This window comes from Plectrocnemia conspersa, unplaced genomic scaffold, assembly GCF_051122295.1.
Source record: "Plectrocnemia conspersa isolate PC_06_02 unplaced genomic scaffold, ASM5112229v1 ptg000001l, whole genome shotgun sequence".
NCBI classification, from domain to species: domain Eukaryota; kingdom Metazoa; phylum Arthropoda; class Insecta; order Trichoptera; family Polycentropodidae; genus Plectrocnemia; species Plectrocnemia conspersa.
Window position 1 is genome coordinate 8,874,135 of NW_028277165.1, and position 15,061 is coordinate 8,889,195.

The 15,061-nt window shown below is 27.9% G+C and overlaps 1 protein-coding gene across 1 annotated transcript in view; it reads left to right on the forward strand.

Moving 5' to 3' along the window:
- Nucleotides 1-15,061, forward strand: part of stg1 (stargazin-like protein) — a 95,333-nt gene that overhangs the window by 61,846 nt on the left and 18,426 nt on the right. The window contains exons 3-4 of the mRNA XM_088187261.1: nt 286-378; nt 6,489-6,629. Of these exons, the coding sequence (XP_088043387.1) occupies nt 286-378; nt 6,489-6,629 (234 nt within the window). The remainder of the gene's footprint in view (nt 1-285; nt 379-6,488; nt 6,630-15,061) is intronic.

Below are 15,061 nucleotides of genomic sequence, written 5' to 3' on the forward strand. Positions count from 1 at the left end.
ATCGTCACCGTAAAAGGTCCAGTTAAATATTTAGAGAGCTTTTTTCTACTGTGAGAGCAAATATTTACACGCATTCCGACAGAAATTATTTTTTAACAAAAAAAGGGTTCCAGTGTCAAAATGAGAAACGCCTTTGTGTATGTGTTATATTTTATTTTTTATTTATGTTGTGTATAAAAAAATAATTTACACATTTAACTGTGTTTAAAAATTTAATTTATTTTTTGCTAGAAATTACACATGTGAAAAATAAAATGAATACATGTTTTATTTTTTTATTTTCAGCCGGCGAGAAAAATTTCGAGTGCCACAAGATAGATTATTTCCCGAAAGAAGAATATTCGCCGGATCCTAACGATTCAACAATGGCGATACCATGTGAGTAAATAATGTTATATGATATTAAAATAATTATATTTGCTGCTTCAAAATATTTATAGCATTAATTTTAAAATGCTCTGAAATTATAAATTTGTAAAACTTTTTAATAATATCTCAGTATATTTGGCACAACGATTCCATATATTATTTGGGTGACAATTTTCAAGCGTTTTTAAACAACTTCAAAAAGTCGTCGAGAGCTTTCTCGCCAAACTTATCTCTAACTTTACGAATATATAGAGTAGACCACGCAGTCACGTACCCGCGATAATTTAAAGATGAATAACGAAGACTATTATTTTATCATCACCGTGATTTAGTACTACGCTATTTTCTGCGTTGCTCACTACTTCATTCCCTCGTGAATTATTACCCCAGCTTTGTGACGTACAACTTTCTAGTGGACTGTCATATTTCGCACAGGTCCACTCGAACGAAATATTTTGATAGTAATTTATCGGCCGGCTCCTTTACAATATATTTTATTTTTTCCTCGGCTGTTGACCAAAGTGCCGCGTCATAAATAAAATGCCCTGAGAATAAGTAATGATCTATGCCAAGCTTTTTCCTCTTCTTCTAGTCGTAAGTGGACTCAGTTTTTTTCATTTTTCGAGGGGAAAATGAAAGCCTTTTGTAGTGTGCGACTGTGCGAGATCAGAATAAAAACGAAGGGACAAAAAAATGTTAACGACTCGTAGAAGGTCTGAGAATTTTTTGCTATTTCAGTCTTGGTTAAATACGACGAATTTCCCACTTCGACACGGTTGGTTTTTATCGACAGTATTTGTTGGATTTTCTTTGGGGTAAAAAAAGGTCACCAACAATCACGAGTCCTGCGCCAAAAGAATATGATTATTCTATTAAATTCGACGCTAAAGGGATGATGTTTATATTCGACACCATACGCTCAAAGTGCTTTGTTAAGTTTAGTCTTAAAACATTACTGCTCCTAAATCATATTTTTGTAAAATATATTTAATCCATTAAAAAAAACTATATATTTAATACCCAAGTGTCATATAATTTATACAATATCCTATTGTTTTTGTAAATGTTATTTTTATGCTATTAATATAAAAAGTTATTTTGTTATTATCACAAGTTTGCTTCTTTTGGACATCGAAAATACTTTTGACGGTTTAATTTATGTACTTTTAAATGCTTAAGCTTTGCTTTTATTAATACACGTAATTGACAACCACCTGCTTTTTAGAATCTTAACAGAAGTATAGCTATGTGTTATCCCTTGCGTGCGCCACTGCCGTTACCAGTACTAGGGCCATGCGAGTCCAACCCTAATGGGCGGGCACCCAGCTTTTGACGGCCAAAAAACCCCACCCCCACACTTTGGCCCTGCTTACTTTGTTCGTCATCGTCAAATTATAAACAATGAAAAAATAAAAAAATATACAATTATCGTGGACAATTAAAATGGATAAGTTTTTCAGCAACGTCAGAACGACAATTAGGATCTATGGATTAAAAAAATAATTGTCGTAGGAGCAAATGCTCATTTAAAGACGTCATCTTTTTTTAGAATCTCCTAATATTTAACAGATATCTTCTCTTTCTTTACTATTCTCATACTTTTAATATAAACAAATTAATTTTCGTCGTTCTTGAATTTTAAGTTTTTTTGCACTATTGAAGCTGTTACTCATTGTTGTTTTTTTACCGATTTTTCAATTTTAGTAAATTTGTAACAGTAATTGTATTTATATTTTTTTATAGTATCATTTATTTAGCTCGAGTTTTAGTTTTTAATTATTTAAAAAAAATATTAAGCGTTAAAGCTTCATAAATAATGAAAACAAACAATTAATGAGAATGTAATAAGGATAATTTTTTATAATTTATTCAATGTATTAACTTATATAAGTATCCTAAAATAAATTCAATAATAAGAAATATTTCCAATAAAATTGTTTGTTTTTATCGTTTCAAAAGAAACATAATTAATTTAATATACGTAATTCATTAGATAAGATACCCAATCACTTACCAAAACAAGATTATTTGTCCCTTAACCTATTTTTTTCCATATATATGTGTATAAATACCCATTTTAGTATTATATAATATATATAGGAAATATGCTTACAAAGCTTTTATGGACGAATGTGGAATATTTTTTACTAATCTAAAATATAATTTGCAATATACGAAGCAAATTTTATTATACATAATTTGATCAAATTAAAATGTATACAAATAAATATTTATCATTTCTAATTTTATATTTTAAAATTATAATTATATTTAAAGATATTTTTACAGGAAAGAAAAATATCATTTTACTAAAAATATATTTGACATTATAAATATATTATCTGATTTAAATTTGGAAATGCTAAACTGATTTCTATAAGTAAAAGTTTACTAAGTCTCAAAACGTGATTTGCTAAAATTCATCGTACCCTTTCTAGAGGAAAAAATGTTTGATTCCTCTTTATCCCTTTGTTTTTATTTCGAGGATCCTCAAGCGCTCCTCGTAACCTTTGATAGGAAAATTAAATTGAAAATTTCGACGCCTTTTATCCTGCGGCTGGTCGTTTAGCGTTATTTGATTATTCCATTAATAAGTTCCATTATTGAATTAATAAAATCGCCACCTTTATTATTATTTGTCGAAATTAATTAAGCGACATAATGCGACAAGATGGGAGCATTTTCAATTTGTCGCACTTTTCTCAAGACATTCGAACAATTCTCATAATAATAGTATGGTGTATTTATTTATTTTTATTTTAAATCTGATATATGATGAGCATAACTAGACAGTTTTACGTATACATATTAAAAAAACCATAATCACATAATTTAATATTAAAAAAAAATAAAAAAATTATAGTGTACGCCTAAAATAGATAAGCACCATACCAAATATATTTTTCCAGCTCCTCATAAATATCGCAAAAAATATCATTGTATTTGAAAAGCTAGTTAAGAAGTAGATGACTCATGCAATAAGGGTTATAAAGCGCTGAAGTGGAAGAATTAGGAATGCGATCGTGACACTGGGCCACTCTAAAGAGCATTGATGGGTTGCCGACACCACCCCTGAGCAACTTTAAAAATTGCTTGATTGAATAGATGCTATGCCGAGAATCCAATGAATATGATACATTTCGATTCACCATCATATAGAACTAACGTTACATTTTGTATTCTATTAAAAATAATTCTTTTAAAATATTTTTTTTCTATTATGTGTGTGAAAGTGAATAATGGAAATAACTAATATATTTTTTTTGCAAAATCTTAAGGTTTACTGATATTTAATTTAAGAAACGCTGATAAAAAAAATATATAAAATACTTAATGGGAATCTGTCTTATATCATTTATATTATAATGATATATCTTTACGCATTGAAATAGAGATCAAATTTGAATCATCCAATAAAATATTTCTTGATCATGTCTCTCTGCAGGGGTGTTAAATTTATAATTAAAACGAAATCACGTTTTGAGAGTTGTTAAACTTTTACGACGTCGGTAATGTTTTACGTGACGTCACGCGAATCATTTGCGGTCCATTAGAGCCTTCGTTCATCTTAATTGCGGATTCCATCGGGATGCTGGACCATGGATATCTACGGAGAATGCATAAGCAGCGTGGGTTGTATTTAAATCTCATGATTAATATTAATTCCACGGCGGCGCCCTCAAAGCTCTTAAAGTATTTATCACTGTTAATAATGTGTGATAAGTGGTAACACGTGTTATTCACTGATTATTAACAACATAGAGTATTGAGTCAGTCACTATGTTTAGGCTTAGTAATCTTAGATGTTTATTCTTAACTTTTAGAATCGGTCTATTCTCAATTATTGGCATCATAATTAATTTTATAAAATTGTTTATAGTATTTGTTGTCATTTAGTATACGTATAATTCAATCTTATTAACTAAAGCTTACGAATATTAATAAATCCAATCAATAAAAAAATATTTGTATGCTTTTATTAAAAAAAAATAATTTGATTAAGATACATAAAAAAACTTAATTACACTCTATTACAGTCGGTTACTTAAAACGGTTATATAGTCACAACGTTTGGAAATTAAAACTAAGAAATTGAACCTTAATAATAAATGAACTATTATATTATCGTTTCGTTTTTCCAAATATGTCTGTATTCCTAAAAAAGTCTTTAAAATTCCTAAACCAATTGCCATTGCATATTTTAAAAACTCGTTTTTTTCTTGTCTATATTTTCCAACCGTGTAATAGTTTTATATTCACCAGTTACGGTCCTAACGCTTTTTTCTAAAAACAGACCAATAAGTTTATTATCCTTAAAAAATAATTGAAAAGAAAGTACTCGAACGTGTTGAAAATAATAATATCTTGCTCGAAATGTTCTCATTCTACCACTGACAAATTACATTGAGTTGTGAAATATTTTTACAAAAGCCAAGAGAACATTTTTGGTAAGAGATTGCTGCTGGAACTGATGCTGATGATGCTGCCGGAGCTAGAATCTCTCTTTGTGCGTCCACAAACGATGTTTCATTGCTGACAATTGTCAGTTGCTAGATTATTTTAGACCGACGGGCGACTAACGGTGGTCGGCGTTGGCATGTACTGTTGCTTGTAAAGGCAAGGGGCAATAGGTGAAGAGCGTAAGCGGTTTTGTCGGTATCAGACGGTTGCGTGTTCATATCACGTCGGTAGGTCACCATTTTAGCGCCAGCTCTTCAAGGGGGGGCTGTAGTGACGGAAGCCAGGTATAAGTGAGGCGTAGATGATCCTGTGTCGTTGCGATGACTGGTTAATGCCCTTTATTTATGTTAATCGCTCCATGTTTATACCAAATATTTAATACGATACACGTGTACTAATGATAATAATTATCAAGTAGAAACACGTGTAAATAATTAATTACAAACAATTTAATTAATTTGTAACATGCGTATAAAAAAATATGCAGTTAACTGGTTGGTTCTGACAGTATTTAAAATCTTTTTCAATAATTTGTCAAAATTAATATGATTGGTAACTATTAAATTAAAAATAACAGATCAGCAAATACGTTTTTTGTCAACTTTTCCTCTATTAATAATTAGCCTAATAATCTGGATATGGATAATAATTTTAAGAAACTGAAAATTTTGTAGATTGAGGTAGTAACTTAGGTTAGGTACTTAATATTATGAAATAGTATTACACCTAAAAATCATGTCAAAAACAGGTTTCGACTAAGAAGTATACCAGTGTAATCAAAGATCTATCAAAGTGACTACATAAAGTGATACCTGTACGCTTAAGTCAAAATTTGGTACCAGGAGCGTACGGTGAGATACTTTCCTTTTCGCTCGCTCGCGTCACTTAGCACGCGAGCGAGCGAAAGGGAAAGTATCTCACAGGACGCGCCTAAATGCTACCGTGACGAACGTAGACTAGTGATTGCACAAAAAAACGAAGCGAAAAAAATATGTGAGTTGAAATAAATGCACCAACAGGTAAAGCTGTACTAATAAAAACATAGACTAGCAGCAACTCTGCTCTAAAAAAATGGATTAATAGAAAAAAAAAACAATAAATAACAAAAATAAAGCTTGAACTTTTAACTCAGACTAAGTACATCTAAAGACAGAAACAGGAAAAAAATAATTGAGAAAACATATATAATCAAAAATTGCTCAAACTAAACAATCATCAAGAAGAAAGCCTATGTAAAGAGCAGGATAAATAATACAATATTGAAAGTACATATAGTGGAGTCTTAATATTAATTAAAATAAAAAATATTTCATGCAAACAGAAAAAAACCTTAATCAGTATTTAATCCATTGAATAAAGAGATTATGCCTAAATAATAAAGTCTAGGATTTTAATACCACTAATAAAAAACTCAACTTATACAGCTTACAAAGTATTAACAGTATTGCTACTTCAAAGATATGGTGAAGCATGAATATGAAAGTATAAATGCGTTTTTTAAAGAAATAGATTCACTATATATTTCATGTCTTAATTAAATAGTCAAATTTATATTATATTAATCTACATTACTTATTCATTGAATTTAAACAGTAATTTTCTAGTGTGATAATTTGAGTTAAAAATATAGTTATATTAAATCTTTTTTATTGTTTCAGACGCAGTTATCAAATCGTCGTTCTTCCTGCTGCTGGCGACTGCAATATTGTTCATCGGATACATATGCTGTACCATCGGACATTGCGCACGTCACAGACGTATCTTCACGTTCTCGTCGGGAGTAATGTTCATCGTCTCAGGTAGATACCTAATTTGCCATCATAAACCATCTCTCAAATTATTATACTCCGCTATCGCCCGATCTGATATACGATCCAACTATTACATTAATAATCCGCCTGTGATTAATTCGATCCCACGTACGGTAATTAATCTCGGCTTTAAACATGGGATATGCGAGTTCGGTCTTATTAGCAAATGGTTGTTCTGAGAAAAGTGAAAGGGTGATACGGTTAATAATAATAATAATAATAATTGTAAACATGTCTATATTTATATACTGAATATTAGATGTACATATGTATACACTATTATATATTATATTGTAATTAAAGATCCGTAGAATGTTTATCACATATTTTAATATGTTTTGCCATATACGCAACTTGATATTTTCTTAGAAGGTCTTGTTTTAAAATAAAGCAATAATAATAATTAAGAATAAATAAACACTATTTGACAGCAATAAATTGCTTACATTTTAAATTAAGATAGTTTAGAATTGTTTTATTGTTTTTTCACTTTCCTTATACTATTTTTTAAAGATAATATGTTTCCTTTGAAAACAATTTCTGATATACCCTTTTCTTAAGTTTATCTTTTTTCATAGAACGACATTTATCAAAAACAGCATAGAAGTATGTAATCATATAAATGTAATATAATCAAAAGTACCCAAAAGGAAGAAAGGCGTTCTATTACTAATTGCTTTCATAAACAAGGGAGCCCCATAGTTATTATTCGCACATTTTCTTACAGCCGAATAAATGTGGGCTAATATAGTTTTCCGCACAATATCAGTTTTACAATAAATTTTAAATGTAACTAAATTAAAATATTTTTTTATTTATTTCAAATAAATTTATAGTTGATATTTCTTTTAAGCTGGAATGTTAAAATAAATACAGAAATCTATTGCACATCCGTTTCCGTATTATTTTCTAATGTTTGAAATATTACATAAGTGTAAGTGAAAACATCAGTAGGCCTTAGTATGCTTAAATAAATGCAGGACGTTTTTGCACATCCGCTTTTATTTGTTTCAAGCTTTTTGTTAAAAACAAATATGTATTTTTGCGATGTATGGAAATTAAAGTAGTGACTTTCATACTATGATAGAGAATTGAAAGCCATTGTCGATTTTAACAGTAACAACCAAATTACTTCAATATCGAAAAATATATTTTTTTGATAAGCAGCATATTTTTTTTGTTTCGATAAGATTAGCAATGAATCTGCCTTGTTATTCTAATTTTGTGGTTAAGCTTCTTGACATAGGCAATCAATTAAATATCGAAAAGGCTTTTGATAAAGTTCAGCAAAACTTCATTTCTAAAAAATGTATAGGTGCAAAGCTAGTTGATACATCGAGCGGGGGCAGTTGACGTGAAGAGGGAAGCGGCTGCTTTCTTAATTCATATGTTTATAATCAGCGGCTTCTGTTCGTTAAATTTCGTATGAGCTCTTTTGTGTACAAATTGGAGAGCACATATGAAAATTATTGATGTGTTGTCGGAAGCAAGTTTCAAACGATTTTGTATACTTGACTAGCCTGAGATAGTGCTCACTAACTTATCTCTGCCACAACCAATTACAATGAGCTAGGAGTGTATTTAGATAATCTCATTCACTTACTATACCTTTATGACCGTTGCGTTTGAGTTAAAACAGATTGGAACCTGGCATCTTAACAGGTTAAAAACGGTCGGTAAATATATAAATAAGTGTGAGATACGGCACCCTTCTGATCTGTTTCTTTTGAATATCAAAGTGCTGAGATTAATGACTATTTCGATGCCTTTAGTTTATTTAGACTATTGTCACGTATGGTCCGCACTGGTGTGAATATAATAATAAATTGTTTTATGCCACTCCTAATTTGAGGGTTTGTTCTTATTGTCAATGCGTCAATTTCTTTTAAAATTGCTCTGCTCTAAATTTTACGATGTACTCTCATGAACTTGCAGAAGGGGTGGTTCAACTATTTTGCAGCCGTAAATAAATAAAAAAAAATAGTATTAAATTATCTTAAAAAAATTTTCTTCGATTGTTTTTTATTAAATAATTTATATATTTTTTATGTGTCTCTTTATTAAATTAATACACATAATTTAATATAAAATGTAAAATATGATAAAAAACGACCTTGAGCCGAATAATATAAATTTTCACCTCGTGGAAAACTCGCCGTATGTATTATCTTAACGACTTTCGCGCAATTTGGCTCCGGGGTCTGTTTGGTCGAACTTGCCACGAAACCCACAGGACGACCCTCGCGAATTTTCGCGCTAACTTACAGAGCTAGCCTCGCCAAAGTATCCCGAGGCGTTTGACAACTCTGTAAACTAATATCTACATACACCGAGCAACTCCGGTATTAATTGTTCATCTTATACGATAGTTCCTTAATAAACATTTTACAATAATAAATAACAAAACCATATAAATTAAAACTTAAGATATAATAATTTCTCATATTCAGCTCCATAAACCAGTATTATAATTCAGTGACTAATACCTAAAATATTTAAGTTTACGTCCCATATGAACCCTTTTATTTTTTAATTTATATTGTTTTTGGAAAATCAAAATCAGTAATAATTATATAATTTCAATCTGAATGGATTATTACAAAGTTCATGAAAAAATATGAAATAATTAAAATAAATGTGCATAGTAACATCCATTGATTATAAACAATAAAAACAAATTTAAATTAGTAAAATATATGTCACGGATTTTGATATCAGTCTGGTGTCTTACTACTAACTTAGTAGTTGTCGATTATGGTAACCCATTTTTATTGCTTACCACTTGTAATGTTGCAACTAAAAATTCAAAATTAATAAGCAAAAATTATCTCTGTTAGTATTAATAATTTAAGATCTGTAATTACTTAGTGAATAGATTTCTCGAAACTAGACCTTATCTAGATTTTAAATTATATAAAATAATTATGGAATATTTTTAATATATATTTAGATTAAGGAAAAAATACGGATTATATCCTACGAGAATTTATACAGTATATATCAAATAATTTAATATGTATCGTAACTTCAGCGTAAAAATAAAAAATTGTTCAAGCATAGATTTTTCTAATCATAATTATTTTTTTTATTATTTTATTATTTTATATACTCTTCGATTACTTAACAGTATTTGTGCGAGGTAGCAAATATATATATGCCACTTAGTCTATGTTATTTCATAGGAAAAATTAGCACAATTAGCACGTACTTCACTGGCTGTTATAAATACTATTTTTTATTACTATTTCAATACAATATTAAACAGCTGTTTAATATAAAGGCACTGATTTTTTGTAAAAATCGCCCCAAAGCATACCGTTGCATTTTTAAGAGATTCCAAATTTCAGTTATTTTTAACTATTTGGATATCGAATAGTAAACGATTAAAGATTTTAATATTCATAAGCATTGAATAATAAATATTGCTTATTACACATACAAATTTTGGTATTAAAAAAGCAATTAAAATGACTAAAGAACAAAAATATTACAACTCGTTATGCTAAAAAAATATATCTGTAATAAATTATTACAGACAGACTTTTAAGTTTTCATTATTTTACTCACTTCAAAAAGTTTTAAAAAATATACGCTACTTCAAGAAATACCACAGCTATACAATATCATCTATGAAATATATACTCAATTTCTAGAATTTCGGCAGTTACAAAAGTGTTTTTTTTGTTATTTTGTTTATTGACATCTTAAAGCTATTATGGCTATGACTAAATATAATAGTTTTGCTTGATAAAAAAATGTTTTTGATGTTTTTAGAACATACAAAATAAAAACATTTTATTTGGAGTACTTGGACAATTTAAAAAAAAAAATAATTGAAAAAAGCTAGAAAATATATTGAAAGATCTTTGGTGACAATAGCATGAAATTTTTTTAAGTAGTAATTTCTATTAACGTATTTTTAATAGTCAGTTCTTAATGTTTAAAAAAAATTGGTTCACTACAAATATGCACAAAAACTAAAATAGTTAAAAACATACTGAATATATTAGTATTTTACTTATTGGATTAGTCTCTTATATTTATAAAAAATAGCAAATTCTTATAATTTAAATATCTTAAGTGGTTAGCATAATTTATTAAAAATAAAGCATAATAATTTTTTAATAAAAGCATTATACATTAATATATGTACAGCTAAAATTTTTGACTATTCACACTTTTTAGAATATCAAAAATGTATTTGATTACTTATTTAAAATTATTTCATAAAAATTAAGATTTTTTTAACAATTAAGCAAAATTACATTGAATATTAATTACAATGGCTTTGAAGAAATAAATATAAAAATTGTACTGTATAATTTGAATAATTTTGGGTTAAGGTGAATCTTATTTTTTATAGTTAATATTACAAGTCAAAAATAATTTTTATATTTATTATTATTTAGAGGTTTATTAAAAAAAAAATTTTCTGAATATATTTGTGTCTAAATTTATATTAATCTTAATATTATTTTTATCAAATACTGTTCCATGGTTACCATGTAGTTAAAAATAATAACGTAACATTTTGCAATGATTATATTTTTTCCGTAAATTTTTTTTTGCTAATAATAATAAATTAACGAACTGCTGTCTAAAGAGGTTTGTTAATTTGCTTTAAAATTCTTTTTTTCAAAATCAGCTCTTTGCCTAATGAAATAATAAGTTATAGAAAACAATCATTTTCAGTAATAATTTTAAAAATTCGATCTTTTTATAATACTTTTATATAAAAATTTCCTACGTTTTATTTTAAATTATTTAAACATTTATACTGATAATGAAGATTAATTTATTTACTATTATTATTAAAAATGTAATTTAGACAAACAATAAAGTAGTATTATATATTTTACAATTTATTGTTATATTATTAATGGATTTACTTTGAGATAGCAAATAGTAGATTTGATTTAATACGATATTTTATTAACGTATCCCTGAAATAATCAGTTGCTTTCATACTTAATATTAATGGAATATCAAAAAATCATTACATTGTCATACCTTAAATAATGATAATATCTTTGAAATTACCTTAATTTGTATTATAAGATATGTGCTTATTGATTATGTCCTTTATAATCAATGTAATAGTATAGTAAATTACTAGATTTAAACATAGCTCATTTTGCAGAAGACTTTTTCCTTTAGATTGCATTAGATTAACCTCGCTTTAATCAATTTAATACATTCCCTGAAATATTTTTTTTTTTTAAATATCACAAAATAATACAATTACTTAGTTCATTCAAAAATTAAAAACATTTTCCGAAGTCAAAAGGATAAAATAACGTCATAGAAAGTTTTTTAAATAAAAAAAATAATTTTTAAATCATTTTTTTGTAACCCAACTATTGAGAATTTGTTGTTAAGATATGCCACAAATATTCTTGATCAACTGTTTTTTTGTCTTAAAAAACTTGGGACTATTGATACGCTACTAATTCATAGATATTTAGGATCATTAGAGCAAATATTGATTATATATCTCTACGGTATGATTTTAATTTAATATAAAAATTTCAATAAATTCACTGTAATTTACATTAATAAATTATTTTAATATTAAGCTTGCAACATAATAGTTTTCTGTTTGAGCATGACATTACACAATTTTTTTAACCACGTATTTTGATTAGGGGAATTATTTTGTTTATGTTTGACAAATTGCTTATTATGATATAAAAAAAAACTGAAAAATTTACTTGTGTCGATTTCATAATTCTAGTAGTTATCGTGTTTTGATTAAATGGCGAAAATGGGGCTAATAATTATATTTCAAAATACAATAAATAAATATATAATGCATTCTTATTTCACGTAAAGGATATTTACAAAATAAATAAGAATCTTGAGAAATAAAATATATATTCCAAACAAATTGACTGCTTATAAGTAATTAACCATCACTTCTTCAATAGTAAAAACTGTAAAAAACTTATTAGAATTTTATTGTAAATAAGAAAATCTTAAGTTGCAAACTTTCTAGTATTCTTACCAGTTACAGGCGATCAGGATTTCAAGGCACACCTTGCCGACAATAAAAAATACAAGCTTACACCGCCAATAAAGGAGTAAATGAACCCTTTCACCAGGCGCGGCGATATTTGCAAATTTTATTAAATTTGTAATATCGGGGGTAGCAATTTTTGTTACCCTAACCCCCTCACCGGATTAACCTCTCGCGTCGACCTTATGCCGCAGAGCATCGTCGATCTTGCCCAAGGAAAACACGTTTTCCTCCGTTTTTTCTTCTAATTCCAGAGAATTTGGAGTATAAAGATCGCGGGTAATCTCGTCGGGCATTAAGCGAGAAGGGGAAAATTTAAAATCGTCGCCCTTTGTACTATGGCATTGTGTCGAGAGAGTAGCCCCGATATTGTGTCCGTTCAACAATCGCAGCCGTTATTTATCCCTTCGTTCCCATTTTTTTCCATTATTCCCGACAAGGAGGAGAGTACGATTTTTTTCATAAGGCGAAATTAAACGCGAGATCGCGGCGAAAGCGATCGTTATCGCGAGCTTTTAAAAGGTCGTTAGTGGTGAAAAAAGCTTCTCAGTTATGCAATCGTCAAAATCTTGTTTTCGCTCCTGGAGATTTGCTAGCGATATTACCGTTGAATAAACACGATTAATTTCGTTTTTGCGCGATAAATTTCAGTTTTGACGATGAAATATCGTCTCTGCCTCGATGACCCGTTGAAATGTTTTTTAAACTGCTTAACTTATAAAATAAAGATAAAAAATATCTTTAATTTGCTTATTTCATATAAGAAGACATGTCTATTTAAGGCCAGTTCAGATTTTATTAACCAAGCTCGTACATGATCATTAAAAATATAATTTTGTTATTTTTATAACGATATTAAAACGTTGATAATAACATTAGTATTTTTTTGTTCAATAATAAATTTTACATATATAATATAAATACAATACATTTTATTGGCTTATAGCTATTTTCATTTTTACAGTTAAATATTAGCTACAAAACTCTTTCAATTTAAGTGAAAAAAAGAGATAAAACACTTTGCATTAAGTGCTAATGTAAGTATATTTAGCCGAAGATTTGAACTTATTTAACCCTTTGAGTAGTGAGTAAATTTATACACATTTGTTGGTTTGTTAATATACAAATCATTACGTATTTTTCCGTAATTATTTATGTTGTTTATTTATTTAATATTAATTTATATTGCTTTATAGTAAATTATTGCTTTGATTTAATCTACTACTTTTTTGTATTAGTATGTTTTTAAAAAAAAAAATTAACAATTTTCTATTATTACATTTCGTAAATTTATTTGACATATTTTTTATATAATATTACGATTTTGTAAAAAAAAATAGATTAATTCAGATACTCTCAATATTTTTAATTAAATTATAAAAATCATTTATATCATTTATATCGTAGGTACTCTTTAATTTATTAGTATTATTTTTTATAAAAATCATTTACATTAAATTGAATTGAAAAAAAATTAATAATTTAAATTTATTATTATTTTAAGTTACATATGTAATTATATAACTAGCTAGTGTACCTCAAAACAGCAAAAGATCGACCGCCGTACATGTACGGCGATACTGTTTAAAGGGTTAAATGTGTTTTTTAGTCTTTACGGCAATATTTGCTTTAGCGTTATTGCTTATATTAAAATTTAAAGTTGTTTTTATTCGCTAAAATATTTTATCTAATCCCTAGTTGATATTGAAAAATATATATTGGACGGATATTGAAAATGTTTGAGTAGCACTGATCTGTCTCACAACTAAAGCTAGCTGAGCATTGTCAAAAAATTGACACCACCATTTAATAATTTCAGAAGTATATATTTTTAAATTTTTTATTAAAAATCTGATCATCATCACTTGACAAGTACTTCCAATGCTGTCTCTTAAACAAACGAAATTTACAGTAATAAATATTAAAAAAATATACAATGCACACCTAAAATAGATAAGCCTTATCTATATGTTTAGCTTCTCGTAGTTATCGCCTATTAAGAAACTATATGGCTCGTGCAAGAGAAGAATTCTCAAGAGCTAACGTTTTGCTCGCAACGGTCAATAATACACGACTCTAGAGCACTCTAAAGCTCGAAACTCAAAGTTGCCGAGCGTAGGACGATTGTCGACACCGCCCCCTATTAACTTCCGTCTATTAAGTAGACGCTACATTTAGAATGCAATAAATTGTATTCCAACGCTCCTATCAATCATGCACTATGATACTAATACAGAAACGACTTATACCTTGAGCTTAAAACAAATCAAAACAGACGAATGAGCATGAGCCTAAAACTTATTATTTAATTATCATCATCTATTATTATTATATTATGTTTTTAATTACATAAAAACTATCTAAGTCTAAATTTTACATTTATTATTTTAATAAATACTGACAA